Consider the following 15,986-nt stretch of genomic DNA (forward strand, 5'->3'; position numbering starts at 1 on the left):
CTTGAATATAGTTTTCAGGTTTGTTTTAGTTTCCACCAACAGTTACATCAACAGTTATTTCTAAATGGGTAGATATTTCAGGTATACATTGCAAAACATGGAATCCGGTGAGATCAATAAAATCTTCCTTTGACTTTGGAGGAGTAAACATTCCAGACAACCAGCAATAACAGTCAACAAAATTCACACAGATTTCATGCATATTGATAACAAGGAACCTGTGACATCTTCAAGACTAATATACTGCAGCATAAGGTTTGTAATAAAGTCTAATTTATTAGATATATGTTATCAGAAATCTATTCTTAATTATTATCTCTCTGCATGTAACAGCTATGACATACAATTTTATTTCTCTAGAGTCATGCATCTGATGAAGTGGACTATAGTAAATTAAATAAAGCTAACACTACAACACTATTGTTTTTGCTGCAGCAGATTAATGAGCTAACCCCTTGGTAATCACATGTTTTTATCATAATATATAAGAGTGAAATGTCTGATGGCTAGATTAGAGGTGGGAGGAAGATCAGTGACTCTGCATATAGTTAAAAGTGCAGGGACATTTTTGAAAGACCATATTATTATCTGGTGCTTATCATTGTGAATTTACATAGCATACTTGTAAGCAGAGAAGCAAATTTGTGTAAATTAGCATTGGCAGCTGACTGGACTACTTGGAAATGGAACTGTATTATAGAAGAGGGCACTGGGTACATTTCACTCAAAGGCCTCCAATATGATTGCTTCAGAAATGAATGATCTCTTACTATTTCCATTGCACGTATTCAGCCACTGACACATTACACATCTGGTCAATGTATTTCTGATGTAAAAAAGAAGAGAAAAAGAATTCTTGTGCTATACTTGAAGCATCCTAACATAATGATGCTTTTTCCCAACAGATACTGTATATATGCGGGGAATTATAATACATGAGGCATTGCAATAGGGTTTCTGATGGTTTATGTGACTGGAACTGAAAAAAGCACCAGTTAACTTTGATGTGCTATTGACATTAGAGATGTGGGGTCTTATCCTTACCCACTCATTAAGCTCCATACCTGGTTCAGAAGAAGTTGCAGTGCAACTGAAGAGTTTGGTAGCAAAACTAAGCTATTAGGGATCAGAGATCTATTCTCATGTTTTATATCATGGCCATTTTCTTAGCTGATTTGTTTCTACTGTGAAGTGCCCTGGTCTTCAAAATGGGCTTCACATGGCACTGGTCAGACTAGGACACATGATTCTGGAGAGGCATTCATTCTTCTCCCCAAAGTTCCACTAACAGCAGAGTTGTAGCACAGCCAATGCCCACGTCAACTGAAACTGAAGGCAATCATAATTCAACACATCTAGTGGGTGCCAGATTAGGAAAGGCTTTTCAATAGTAGCTGCACATGTGGCCTCAAAGAGTTTCTTCAAACACTCTTTTAACCCAATGCAATCTCCAAGAATGCTTGCTGCTTTTTGGCATCAGGAGACAATTTCAAAAACCTAAGATGAAAATTTTCCTATTCACCAGTTACACATTGGGAAGAGGGAAGTATGTTTCCAGTAGTGAACATTTCATGACTGGTTCCAACCACTAGCACCAAGCTATGGGGATCTTAGAAAAACTGTGCTTCCAATGTCCTTAACCTAACCATGTCACAGTATGATGCAGGGGCGTTGAATAATATGCCCTCCAACACAGAGAATCAAGTCTAATGTGCTTAGGCAGCCTAAACATAGAAGCCAAAAATAAGGGAACTGAAAGAGAGCACATTTGCCCGGTTATCGGGTATGGTGCCCACAGTGCTGAGAACTTGGAAATCAGCTTCCAGCCAAAGGAAGCAAGGGCTCAGGAAGAAGACAGGCATCTCCCCTTTTGGCCATCAAGATGACATTTATACAGAGCCTGTTGCTTAAGGAAACCTTGCTAGTTGGGATGGGAAGAGTGGAAGCTCGAGCGAGCTCCAGGTCCTATCTTCCATCCTTTCCCTCCTCTCTCACTAACAGCGAGGGACCGAAGTTTTCCCATCTTCAACCAAACTTGTGAAGCAGTGGAGACACAGGGCAGCAGCTCACGTGTGAGGAAGATCATAGGGACAACTACGACGGGTGTTAGAATTAACAGGAAAGGCGGTGGCGAGAGCGAACGTCCGGGGATATTGGGCGCAGCGGAGGGTGCTGCCCGGGAGACGAGGAGCAGCAGGAGGAGAGGGTTGTTCTTACTGGGGGAGGAGCTAGCACTGCTCTCCCAAGACCACAGCCCCTTGGCAAGCCCACCTCCCTCTTCCATCCTTGGAAGGCGAGGGCCCCCGGCTTTGCTTCATTCATCCTGGCAGACAACATCTCCACCTTCCAGCCACGGCACGTCTCCGCCGATCTTCTCTTCACGTGAAAGAAATGGGATAGAAGATAGTCTGGCCAAAATGGGCGTCGGGAAGGCGCAGGACAGGCGAACCCACGCCCACTCAATGCCCTGCTCTTCTTTGTAGCCAGCGCTACAAGCGTGGTGTCGTCGGGGCAATGCCCTCTGGCTTCTTTTAATGGTTGCTACTCCGATCAGACAAACCTGCTCCCTTGTAAAGGTTGCACGCCTGCTCTTGAATGCTGCTTCCCTCCCCCTGCTACTCACACGCGTGCACAGACACACACACACCCCAGCCTCACCGCCCGTCACAGTTTGGCTCCGTATCGATCGGCGCTGCCTGGCCGCGCTTCCCCTGCAATTCCAGGTAGTAAATCAGTGCCAGGAGGCCCCACCTCCCGGCGTTGCCATTGGGCGCCTGCTGTGCTCGGGCCACAGTGATTGGTCGCCTCGCGGCCACAAGCCTTTACATAAGGAGGCGCTCGCTCTGCTGACTTGATAGAGCTGGAGAGATAGACGTTCAGGTGCGCCAGGACCTCTAGAGCAGCAGCGGCGGCGGCGGCGGCGGCGGCCAGCGAGCGGGCGGGCGGGCACCAACACTACGGGCATCGGCACGGGATCGGGCAATCCGCCCGCCTGCCCGGGATGTTTCGCGGCCAGCTGGCAGGCATGGAGCTGCCACCGCAACCCACTTACCCGGTGAGTACAACTGTTCCCTGCCCACTGTGTACACACCGACCGAAGCAAACTTTCCCAAATTCCCAAAGAGGTGGAGACGTTGGGTGGGGAAGAAAAGTTGCGAGTTGGCGGATGAGGCGGGGCGGGGGGGGACTATGTGGACACAGTCAAGCGCCACGTGAGACTCGGGCGGGCGGAATTTGGATTGAGGAGTGGGATTCTGGGAGAGAACGGTAGGGAGGGGCTGCGTGAAGAAGCCCGGGCTTTGGAAGCTAGGGAGTAAGAAGTGGAAGTGAGGTTTGACAGATGTGGGGACGGGGAAGCCCTTTTCTGTGTTGGGCATGTGCTGAAGAGCCACGGTGGGGACAGCTGTCAGCTGCCCAGTGGCACACTGGATCTCGCCTGAGCGGGGAGCTGCTTCTTGGAGTGCTTGCCTCACGGCAGTGAGCAAAAGCCAAGTGCCAAGGTGACTGCCGCTCTCCAAATTGCACTAGTGCTGCTGGTGGCGGCAGCTGCTGGTGGTGGCAGTGCCAGTGCTGGAGCTGGCTTGACACCCTGCAGTTTGACACGGCCGAGGAGAGGCACAGTTCCAACTCTGAAGTGTAACTCTGTGGGCCCTGGAGCTATGGCTGCTTTCTGGAGATCTGATAGGTCCGATTCCAATTCCTTTGACTTTTGTGGGGAAAAGAATATCACTTGCCTGCAGTATTAATGCAGGAACTGAGCTGGGAATAGCAAGCTCTGGAAAGACAGCAATGCAGGCCAGGCCAGTAGCCCTTTCTTGTTAGTGGCTCCAGAAAAACAGAATTGGAACCCGAAGCAATACTGGGCCATAACTGAGGCTCAAACTCGAATTTTATGATGCCATGCTTTTGTTGGGCTGAATCTGTTTGCACTCAGTCTGCACTTTGAACAAGAATATGGTGGGTTGGCATCTTGTAAGGTTTATTAGCTCAGTTGATGTCAGCACAAGTCATTGGCTGAACCATCATGATGTCACTGAGAAGGATGTAGGAATGCATTTGGATAACGACTCTGTGACCTAGTGATGTCACTAGTCCACAATGAGGCAGGAAGCCCTGTGCCACTGTGAGGCTTTTGGAGAAGCGTATATAATGGAGATGTGGTTCCATAGGAGTTCAACTAACATTTAGGAAAATAGCAGAAAGTCTGGAACAGCAACTACTTGCTAATGCACAGCAATGGTGCACTTAAATTTTTAGTTCTGCTGTGGCCACTCATTTGAAAGTCCAGGATTTGCTAGGAGAACCTGTTTTTGCTGTCGTGAGAAAATCACAGGCAATTTCCTCTGCTCCCCCTCCCCCTCCCAGCCAATGGCAAGAAATCAAAGCATGTATTTATTTGGGGATTATTGCATGGTGTTAGAATGTTATGCAAATCCCAGTATCTTCCCAACATACAGAAATCTGTTGTCATCAACCCTTCTGGTTTCTGCATATGTGGGTACGAATAGCAGTGTAATCGGCCACACCCTAAGAGATCATGAAAGTCATGGAAATATGCAGCTGCTGACATACCCTCCTGAAGTGCCTTTTCTGTAATTTGGCAGTACATATCCCTGAACCAGACACTAATGTTTTAGAAGCTTTTCATCCATTCAGAACCTGGAACCATATGACTAACAAACTAGAGACCATCAGGTTACAAAAGCGGGATCCAACTATTATCACAGTCTTGTGTTTGGGGCAAATTTGCTTCAGCGTAGGCTCAGAATGGGCATTCTTGTCTACACTGCATTCTCCATGTAAGAGCTGACCTCCTGGCATAATAGAAAATGGTAATGTGTAGGGCATGAAGTCATGCAGGTGATTTCCATCAATGTCCACAACAAGAACAAAATGGCGTCCGCTATTTTTTTTCCAGCTGCCAAGGGCACCCAAAATCATGTCTGTACCTTGGAATGCTAGCAGACGCCTAAGACTGTTTCTGACCCTGGTTGGTTCAAGAAGAAACTGGATTTAATCTTGAATCTTCTTAACCTATCAATATCCTCCATTTTCAGAACTGAACTGAAGAGGCAAGGGAAGGGATCAAAAACAACACAGTTGACAGCAAATGAATGCCTCGCTTCAGCCTCTTGCTTTTCTATACAATCCTGTTCGAACATGGGGTGGGGGGAAAATTTTCCCTGCTTTTCATAGTATGTCCCTGCTGTTCCTTTACCATGTCATGTTGCTCTCTTGATACTTGCAGCTTTTCCATGGGCATCCTACAGTGACTTCTGCAGGCATATCGACAGCTGATTGCTGAATTGCTGCCCCCAACCCAGGGGATAAAATCTTGAAACCTGAGAACAGAACAGGGATAGGCAACCTTTGGGGGCCAGTAATCCCATTGGGAATTTTGAGTCATGTCATGAACAATATCACAAAATGGCTGCCATGGTGAGCTTCATCAGTCACAAACTGCCAATTTAATAAAAGACAAGTGTGAAATTGCTCCCCACTACTCCCTTTGGCCCCACCCACCAACCCAGAATACTCTATTCCACAACCTAAGTTTCACTTTTGCTCTGGGATTTTTTTGCCTGGGAGGTTCATGTCTAAATAAAGCCCTGGGCTGCTGCCACCTACCATTTTTATTTTCTAAGTAAGTTTGAAGACCATAGGTGACTAGAGGCACTCACTGAAATAGTGATGATGCTGGAGGCTGATGTCTTGCTTTGCCACATGCCAGATTCTCAGTTTAATGTTTTAATTGAAAAAAAACCCATGATTGATGGTATTGATATCAAGTCAGGGAACCCAGTAGGACTGAAGGAGACATTCACATGTTCAATGGTGCACTTGTCACGTTGTTCACCCCTGGACTAGAAACACCACCAGCCACCCTGGGACTAGTTCACCTCTGGGTCTCCCATCATGCATTCTGTTCCCTTTTGAAAGTTCTAAAGGCTTTAAATGGGAGATAGTATCCATTATGCTAACTTCCCCTTACCTGATACTCTTCAGGTATATTGGGGTCCAAATCCCAGTCATCCCCATCCAGCAAGATGTGCTGCCTAAGGTTAATGAGAATTGTACTGCAATGCTTTTGAAGGGGCTAATGCCAGGGCACAAGTTGCGTAGATTTGTATTAGAATCTCTAGGAAAATAGTGTGTAGACTGTAATGCAGGACTATGGCAAAAATGAAATTTGGGGGTGGGTGGTGAGATTTATTTCTAATGTGTGTTCTTTTTCTGTGAAATTTATTGGAGGGTAATCCCCCCAACCATGATAATGATTCCTAATCAGTTTTCCTCCATAACTATTGGAAACTGTTCAGAATAAGCCTAAACAGAACTATTTTCCATATATGGATTTTGTAATGTATTCAGCAGCCTTATCTGATAGCATCAGGAGCATGAAAATCTGGTCCAAGAGGAAAGCTGAAATCCCACAAGAGGAAGAACAGGGGTTACATACAAGGATCAAATACATTTTCTTGACTGCCTGTGCACAGGTGCAAGCTCTGAGTGCATGTTTGTCCGTGTTTAGGAAGGCAACTTAATTAATGGCCATTTCCCTAATGATCTATCTAGAAATGCACACTGATGTATGAGTTTAATTAGCTCAAGCCAAATGCTGGGAGCCCGACAGAAGAACACGTTGTCTTTGTCACCAGGCGCCTGTTACCATCCTATGTTTATGGAAACCTTTTTAATGAAGAGTTAATCTGAGCCTAAACTGGAGGATAGTACCAGCTACCAGCTTTGTATGATGGATTGTTTTGCTGTGGAAGAACACAAGAAAGATGCATTTTGCTCTTGTACTTCCCACCTAATCATCAGGCCTATAGACGTATATCAGCTAGCCAATGGTTCCTTCACTGTTTCTAAAGTGAGTAGGTAGAGTTTTTCCTGATGAGAGGATTGAACTTGATAGCTTCTGGTATGTTACATCACAACTATTCATAATAATCATAATTAATTGTAATTATTTGCACCAGGTGCCTCCTGCCCTATATAACAAGAATAACCAAGTTTGACCTTACTGAGGCTTTCAGTCCAGTACTAGTTTTCAGTTTTTGTTTTGGATAGTTTTCCTGTATTTCAGGCCACATCATGAATTCTGCATCCCTACATTCTATTGTAAAGCATAATGAAATAGATAAATTTCATCCATTACCTCTTCAGAGAATAATTTTGAGCATATGGTGATTTCAATGAAGTCTTAGAGATAATATGATCTAGCTGATCTTAGAGTAGGAGGAGAAAAAGCTTGGGACGTGCCTAGTTGTAGTACCATCTGCCTGTCAGTATCGGTAGATTGGGTACTCCCAAGAGTCCAAGCCCAACTCTGGTTTTGGATCCAGCAGGAAGATTTGCAAGAGTTATCTTAATATCTGTTTTCTAGAAGTGTGAATAACACAGGGTACTGCTAATAGGGGTTGGGGCAGTCCCCAAAGGCCAATAATAGAGCTAATGAGATATTATCTGTAGAAATGTTCATAAGACAGATTACCTATTCCATAATGCGTTTTGACAACCTTCTTATTCACACAATCAGGATGGATAAAACATGATGAAAAGGTTGGCTTCTCCCCCTTCACTCTTTCATCCCAAGGGACTTTAAAGGCACTATTGATTCTAACCTACAATACTGATTATAAGAATACTCCAAGCTGACAGCCCTGGCTGAGGGAGGAAAGATGCTTATTAACATAAGATATAAGAGTTTCCATATGCGAGTACTGACAGAATGAAGAAGTGCCTTCTTTACTAAGCTTTAACTACTCTGGTTGTGTGTACAAATGAGGAGAGAGATGTTCATCTGTTTTAGGGATTAACTAATCTCATTGAGAAAATGCCCTCTCAGGAAGTAAAGGAGGCTGATCCTATCTCAGAGTCTACCTTCAATTGAAAGGTGATCTGTGGCACAAGATGCTTTATTTCCTGCCATTCTCATTTTTTGCATGGCCTATCCCATAGGAGGGAGCAACACACATTCTGTGGAAGCACGTTAATATTAAGAGGAGCCTGCCTCAAGAAGCAGACTAGACGGCCCTCAAGATCTTCTGGCCTTATCATGCTTAATCAGTTACTGGAAGGTTATGAAGTAGGGTGTGATCAATTTAGAACAGAAATGTGATGTTATTTAAATTCTTGCTCACATCACTGCATCTATGTTTAAATCTATGTTTAAACTATATTTAAACCCTGATACTCTTTTATAGCTGCTTTCCCTTCCATCTTCTAGTTCAGACTAGCAACAAAATCAACTCTTGCCCTTTGATGGAATCAAAGGGGAGAGATAGGACACTTTTCTTGAAGGAATGGATTAAGGGCCTTTCTCTTCCTTTTAATTCTGATGAATGAAGGGTAAATGTGAGATTTAATAGTCTAATCTAGTGTCTTTTTGTTTCTCTTCAGCAGGGATGTGGAACTCTGAAGCAAATATGGTTTCACATCCCAGTGTGAATTCTGAGGCAGTTGAATTCACTTTCGGTCCTGAAACTAGATGCTTGGTACGAACTATAGTGTCAGCACATCCTGCTCTTGGCACCAGCTCAGATTTGCCATAGATCTAGCATTCCAGCGCTTCCCCCCCAAAGCTCAGAAGATTAAGAAACAGAAGTTCCCTGCCTACACTGGATTAAAACAAACAACATCTGTATTGGTACTTGAGCAGTAGACAACTGCTGGCCAATCCCAAACCAAACCAAAGTCTCCAAAACTGCCTGCCCAGTTCTGCAAGGGGTGGTGGCAGCTCTGCCCTAAGAATTTAACAGGATGGCTATATCAGATCCCTGCCAAAGACTACCTGCAAGGGTAAGTAGCAGTGAAATGGGCAAAAAACAAGCTAGATTTTCCATAGTTTTATAGTCTGTTACAGGATTCCTGCATGGAAAACAATGCTTTCCAGCAACTGGATGAATGGGTGATGTAGCCACATGCCTCTCTGTTGTAGGTGCCAAAGCTGCTGCTACTGCTGTTGTGGAGCTTGGTTCTGCCTTGGCCTGGTGAAGGATCCCAGCGCAGTAAACCCATATTCACAGCAGTCACGGATCAAATCCTTCCCCCTGACTATGACAGCAACCCAACTCAGCTCAACTATGGCGTGGCTGTGACTGATGTAGACCAGGATGGAGACTTCGAGATTGTCGTGGCTGGGTGGGTACCATGGAAAATGCTGAGTGTTGCTGGGTGTGTGGGAAGGGGGGGGGCTGCCATCACCCAAGGAGCCATGTTTGAGGAGAAAGAATGGGCTAGGCTTGATAGCCCTAAACCACCTTATAACCACAATAGCTGGATGCACGTATTATATTAATTCAAAACCAAACAAACTGCATTAAGGTTTAATACAGTGTGTGAATTCAGACCCTGTTTCTCAGAAAAACTCAGGCATTGCTATCTTTGTGGTGTTTTACAGATGTTCTGGACTAAAACTCCTATCATTCCCAGTTAGCAGGATCTGGTTTTAGGGCACTAAGTTGGGGAAGGCTGTAAAAGGAAGGAAAAGTGTGTGTATGCATACTCCACTTTGCTCTTAGGACATGCAAAGGTTGGTGTGGAGCCCCTGAAATAAACCAGAAGTAACATCTGTGCAATGGTTCAGTTGCAGATGTGAATGTGCATTTTCAGTAGAGCTACTGTACAGCTGCATCCTCAAAGCTTACAACTTAACTGTCTCCCACATCATTTCCCTGATTGACTGCCTCTGCCTGCAGTCTTCTCAGCCCCCACCCCGGCTCCCCCCACCTGGCCAGGTTGGAATCATGACCTAGGAAATAGGTGCCAGAGGGGACTGTCTCTTTATACCTGGCCACTACTTGTACAACTTGTACTGCTCATAAAACATGTCTCAGCTGCACTGAGCTGGAAAGAGTATATATCCATTGAAAAGCTCTTCTGTCTAGGATTTCCTAGAAAACGGGGAATTTGTTTCTGTAACCAAATTCATTTCACCAAGCTCTCTCATCTCTTCCTGGCCTTGATTTTCCCTGCAAATCTTAACTCCTGCTAAATTGTTTTCCATCTATTCACTCCATTCCTATAGCAGCACATGGACTACTAGGGCCATAGTTTCAGGAGTCCCACATTTTTCTGTTTCATCCTCACTTGGGTGCTAGGGACCTCAGGTGCCTGAAGCTGCATTCTGTCTCAGAGGTTTTGCAGGGTCTTTCATTAGCAGAATCACAGCTGCATGGCTAGCAAGTTTTTATTTGGATCCATTTGTATGCCACCTCCTCGAAGGTTGCTCATATCAATAAAACATAAAACTACTCCACACACTGCAGTCCGCCTGCTGCTACACAGGCTCTGTGGAAGAACAATCTTTATAGCCTTCCTGAACTATAACACAGAAGGAGTCATCCAGACTGGATGGGCAGGCTGTTCCAGACTAGGGCCCAGCATCCAAAAAGACCTGCCTCCAAGCACCCATTTCCTTCATGTCCTAGGAGGACATGCAGCATATCATATCAGCTAGCACATATTGGATGGACAACTGGTATCTGGAGTAGACAGTCCCAGGGTTAACAAGGACCTAAACCCTAAAGAATCAGGATTGGAGCTGGAAGTCAGCTGGGAACCAATATAGCCCTTATAAAATAGTTGTTACTCTGCTATACTCTGTTGTTTTCAAGGGCTGCCCATTTACAGCGTATCCCAATCTAACCAGGAGATGACAAGGTCATAAATTACTGTAGCTGGAACCTTCTCATAGCCTCCAAGCACCAGATCAAGACTTCTACTATATCTCCTTCTTGGCTGAGGTAGAGCCATACAACTAGATATCATACTCATACTAATAATATCCACCCCAAACTGAAGAATGACTTCTCCCAGTAGTTTAATATGTAAGCTCCCAAACAGAGCCTTTCCATGACATGCAGAATAAACCTGATTATATTGTATATATTTTAGTTTTAATTAATCTATACTTTTAGTGTTGACTTTTTAATATTTTAAATGGTTGTTTTTATATATGCATTGTTTTTATTTGATTATTGTATGCCAGCCAGAGTCACTTCTCGTGAGATGGGTGGTTATATAAATTTAATAAATAAATACATATTATCATTATTTAAAATTAGGAATCAATAGGGACTTTCAGCAAAACTTTGAAATGTGATCTACAGTTCTGGATGCCATCCACTTCATTTCTTCTTCCTGTCTTCTCTCTTTTCATCCCCCAAATGAATTAGCATTCCATGAAACTGAATTGTCAAATCATCACTGAATTAGTTCATTTTTTTCTCCCCCCCCACTGACCAGATTGTCAGTACTTTAAATTTACAGATGTCTCCTTCTGTGTCGTAGGGTACTCTTTTGGCTACTTAACCAACAACCCTTGCATCAGAAGTAGAGAATGAACCGTTGAATCCTGTATCAAATGCAAACATTCCCCTTATTGACGTATCACCTGTGTTAATGCTGAATATTGTGTACGTGCCTTGGTTAGTTAACTTTTCACACAGGTTGGAGAACTCAGTTCCATTCCATTCTTCATGCTGATCTTCCCCAGCTTGGTGCCCTCCAGCTGTGTTGTAATGACAGCTTCTAGAATTCCCCTGCCTGGAAATTCTGGGAATTGTAATCCCAGTGCAACTAGAAAACAGTAGGCTTGGGAATGCTGCTTTATACAGAGGCTTTGGAACCCAGATTATCTTATTCAGCCTAGAAAACTCTGGACGGGCAGGTATTTCACATAGGTAAGGAAAGGTTTAGGCAAGTCCAGACATGTGGAAGAGCCCCCTGGTTTGACCTGAAGAAAAACAAACTTTCTCTCTGAGGAGGGGCAACCTTCTCTCTCGCTCTTCTGACAGCCTCAGTGTGCACCCTGACATTGTGTTAATTGGCTGCAGCAGAGTGAGGGAGTGCTTCGTCGCATTATTGACAGTGTGCTTGGCTTGGGTTGGTGCACAGGAGTGAGCAGGCATTCAGCTGTGTGCTCCTTGCATCCCTAATCTGACAGTCCTTTGAAGAGGAAGGATAGAAGGAAATGGAAACCAGCCTGGCCAGCTGCTCAAAGAGGAACAGCATGTTTTGCCTTCAGAGTGGTCATGTTGGACATGTATTGACAAATGTGCATATGGAGAAAGTGGAAGTTTCCCATGAATGAACAATCAGGAATGTGTGCATGCTTGCCAAGGGTGCATTAATGTATAATTAAGAAGAGGCAAGTTATCACACAGGAAACAATACCTGCCACATATTAGAACTGTATGAGTCCAGATGCACTTAAAGGATCCTCAGAATCTTTATCTAGGATTTTTGTAGTCCTGTCAAAAGCAAACAAGTATCAGGTAATGAACTGGCTATTCTGATGAAGCTGTTGTCACATGTAGACTTCAGCATACTGGCTTCCCCATCCTGCTGCCCTCCAATTGTCAGACTGCAGTACCTCACCCCTAACTATAGCCAGGAGTTAGGAATGAGAAGGACTCCAAGTTGGAGAAATCAGTTCTAATTCTCAAATATTCCTAAAAGAAAGAAAGTAATGGTCCCTTCTGAAATAATTGCAACCGGTGCTTTAACACAAGGAGACTGAAAGCTGGACTGCACATCTCATATCTAATAACATTGCAATTATTTAAAATATTGATAGATAATAATTGTAAATGATATGAAATTCCAGGTGCAGGAATCAGCATTTTTCCCAATCTTACTGACTGCCATAAAATCATGGTTCCTTAGATTTGTAGGCTTCCCTTATATAGGACATCTACCCTGCAGCTTTCCTTAATTTAGTCCCCTCTAGATATTTTAAATAACAAATCCCACAAGACCCATCCAACATATGATTGGAGAATATGAGGAAGGTAGTTCAAAACATTTTGAGAGTGGCCAATTGGGAAAGGTTGTAGCTATCCCCCAGATGATGGTCTCTAAATGCATTTGTGCTATTATTGCTAGTCAGGATGCCAATTCAACCAAGTTCACTGGGAACGGTGGAAGTCATCATCCATTTGGGGGGAAAGCTTTTTGCAGTAAGATATTCCTCTGGGTAACAATAATGTGCAACCTATTCCTGATTAATTCTGGACTGATTCAGATTTCTTAGAAGGGAACTTTACCCAGAAAACTTATTCATCTGTGGGTACTTCACCTGAATCCATCCATCCTTTTTATTCCCATCATTCCTCTGACCTTCCTTCATGGATGTGCATTCCAGACCTAACATCTACATCACTCAGTCCTAAACTGTCACCAAGTTGTTAATATTCTTACTAAAGTAGACACATAGTTCTTCAGTTATGGCCTTAGCAGAGCAATTGGAGCCTGGTTCTGAGATGTTCTGTGTATTTATTTGTAGCCTGAAAAGGACAAGTTTCTGCTTTTGCCACACTTCTACCTCAGCTTTAGTCTGAGATGCACTATAACTGCCCCCCCCCCATACATATATACATCTTTAGGGCACAATAGTGACTTCTTTGGTATTTAGGCTTAAAGCCCCTTGACAGAATTGGAATAGAATATAATAAAAACAAAAGAGAATGTAATCATAACACATTTAAAAGGCAATGCATTAAAAAACAATTATGACAACAATAAACAAGTCATCTAAAATGCCAGAGGGGGCAAAAAATGTAACCTGGTACTGAAAAAGTAGTAACGCTGGCACTTTGGTGGAAGGGAGATTTGATCATAGCTGAGTAGATCTTAGTACTGAGTAGATCTTAGTACCTTGGCAGGCTGGCACAGGGAAGGTCCTACAAGTTGTAGCAGAGTATTCTTTTGCCAGGGCACTCAAAACCTGTATGTTGAATTTTCCTAGATTAAGAATAAGAAATAGATTATAATTGCTTCCACCAGAACAGAATCTTGAAACTATGCAAAGTTTACAAGTATCATTTGCAGATCTAATATACCCAGTATTTCTAATTTCCTTTTGATATTGCTCCTAATAAAGGATAACAAAGCATCTCATCCAGCCACAGGCTGCAGCTGCCCAGATTTAGAAACCTTTGGATAACAGAGTGCAACCTTTTGAAAGAAGATTTCCACCCTAGGATTGCCAGTACTGTGCTTTCTAATATAGCACATTTCAAATTATGCAGTGTTTAAATGAACTGAAGAATATCATGCTGAAAGAGATGCTGGAACAACCCAGAAGAATGTTAAGCTTTTATTACATGAACATTTCTTTCCCATTGATCTTTATTGAGGTAGAATATGGGAGATCTTGGAGTTCTTATTCAAGTACATGAAATATTCCAAGAGTCAGACTATTATATAATAATTTCAGCCATAATATAAACCAGTGTTGTCTGAATCTATTTTTGTTAAAGGGTGAAGAATCAGAAAGTGTATACATTGCCCCAAATATGAACAAGACCTACAGAGGATTACCATGTTTTCTGAAGGCAGTTTTTCCTACTTCAGATTACAAAGTCCTCCATTCCAAAAGATAACAGCAACAATAGCCAAATACTGTCACTAAGTGCCTTTCATAGACCCACTGACACATTACAAAACTCAGCCTCTGATGTAGGCTTGGCCCTTTAAATGGTCCAGTCTTGATCTCCTTTCAGGACAGATGTTTTCTCCTGGTTTTTCAAATACTGCCCTCAAGGTTTTACCAAATTCTATATTTATTACTAGCTCCTAGGACTCCCCTCCCTGCCCTCCTTCTCTGCTGTATTTTCTCTCTCTGCTGTACATTTTCAGCCTTAGCAAACTCTATGCTAACCACATTAGAGTCACACATCATTAGCTGCCAGATGAAACCACTCAGGCGTTTCTGCAACTTTGCATTGTGCGATGTTAACACGGATGGATGTCTAAAAGAATTCAGAACTCTCCCTTAATCAAACAAACAGAATTCTATACATTATAGAGTTAGAGGTTTCATGTGGAAGGGCATACTTTGGCCAAATCCATTAATAAGACAGATAAGTACTCAGTAAAAGCACTATTCTTGATCTGATCCTGCAGTAATTTAGGTTTCTGTCAATTCTGTATCAGAGATCTTTCCAGTGCCTCTCCCTGACAAGGGCTTCAAGTCAAACCCATGTCATATGCCTTTTAACAATACAGCTCCAGGTAAGTCTTGATTCCTGAATTAAAAAGGAGAAACCTATTTGCATCTTGAAGACATTAGTTGTCTTAAAGAAGTTAAAAAGAAACTTCTTTGGGGCCTTTACCATTTGGTCACCATTTTCCTGAGGAGCCCCAGTAGTGCCTCACTTGATCCCCAAATCCTTCAGCATGTCACTAAGTGTCTTTCATAGACCCACTGACACATTACAAAACTCAGCCTCTGATGCAGGCTTGGCCCTTTAAATGGTCCAGCCTTGATCTCCTTTAAGGACAGAAAAGATTTTGAAAAGGAACTCTACCTCCATAAATATAGGAAACACAAAATCCAGCCCATTTCCAGATCCTTTTTCTTTAACCTATTTATCCCAGTGAATCTCACTAATCTGAAGAAGGAAGAAGGCAACAGTGTAAGTTTTGTGGTGAAGGAAAATGTTGATTTAAACATGTATTACTGTAAGCGGCATAACATTTTTACCCGTAGCATTTGCTTTGCACTGGATGAGAAAATAGACTTTCCTAATATTTTAAAAAATATAATCCTAAACTTCATAAGCATCACTCCTTCTCCTAAACTTTGTACATTGTCCTGTGAAGGGTTTTAATCAACTTTAGTGAATTATGTGTCTTGAAATCTTACCAGATTAATGTATTAAATCTGTCTTTCAAAGCACTTTTCATAAATTTGTGATGTGTTCACCAGACATGAGGAAAACAGTGGCTTTATTCCTTTTTCTCTGTTGACTTTTTCCCACAGAATGGGACCGAAAGGTAGTTGTGGCAGTTACTGAGAGCCTTGTGGCTCATTAAAATCTAACAAATTCATTATGGCAGAAGAGAGGCAGGGAGGTAATTAATCCAGTACGCTAGAACTCAGACTGAGTTACTGGCTTCTTAATAAGGCAGAGCAGTGGAAAAGACTAGAAAATATGGAAAGCATATTGGTTCCCACCACTGTTCTCTTTATT

The 15,986-nt window shown here is 42.9% G+C and overlaps 1 protein-coding gene across 7 annotated transcripts in view; it reads left to right on the forward strand.

Moving 5' to 3' along the window:
- Positions 1–2,924: 2,924 nt before the first annotated feature.
- The window catches only part of CRTAC1 (cartilage acidic protein 1), a 43,296-nt gene continuing 30,234 nt past the window's right edge, over positions 2,925–15,986 (forward strand). For 6 of the 7 annotated variants that reach the window (XR_015794391.1, XM_088132047.1, XM_088132044.1 and 3 more), the window contains exons 1-2: positions 2,925–3,055; positions 8,945–9,147. Coding sequence is in view for 6 of the 7 variants with exons in the window: in XM_088132047.1 (XP_087988173.1) it covers positions 3,002–3,055; positions 8,945–9,147 (257 nt within the window). In the remaining variant the exon portion in view is untranslated. Of the gene's footprint in view, positions 3,056–8,406; positions 8,806–8,944; positions 9,148–15,986 lie in introns of all 7 variants that reach the window. The other variant, XM_025169154.2, reaches the window with a different exon arrangement.

The sequence above is a fragment of the Python bivittatus genome, unplaced genomic scaffold (genome assembly GCF_059951505.1).
Source record: "Python bivittatus isolate LINGU-HERP-01145 unplaced genomic scaffold, Pbiv_v1 ctg000980_np1212, whole genome shotgun sequence".
In the NCBI taxonomy this organism is placed as follows: Eukaryota; Metazoa; Chordata; class Lepidosauria; order Squamata; family Pythonidae; genus Python; species Python bivittatus.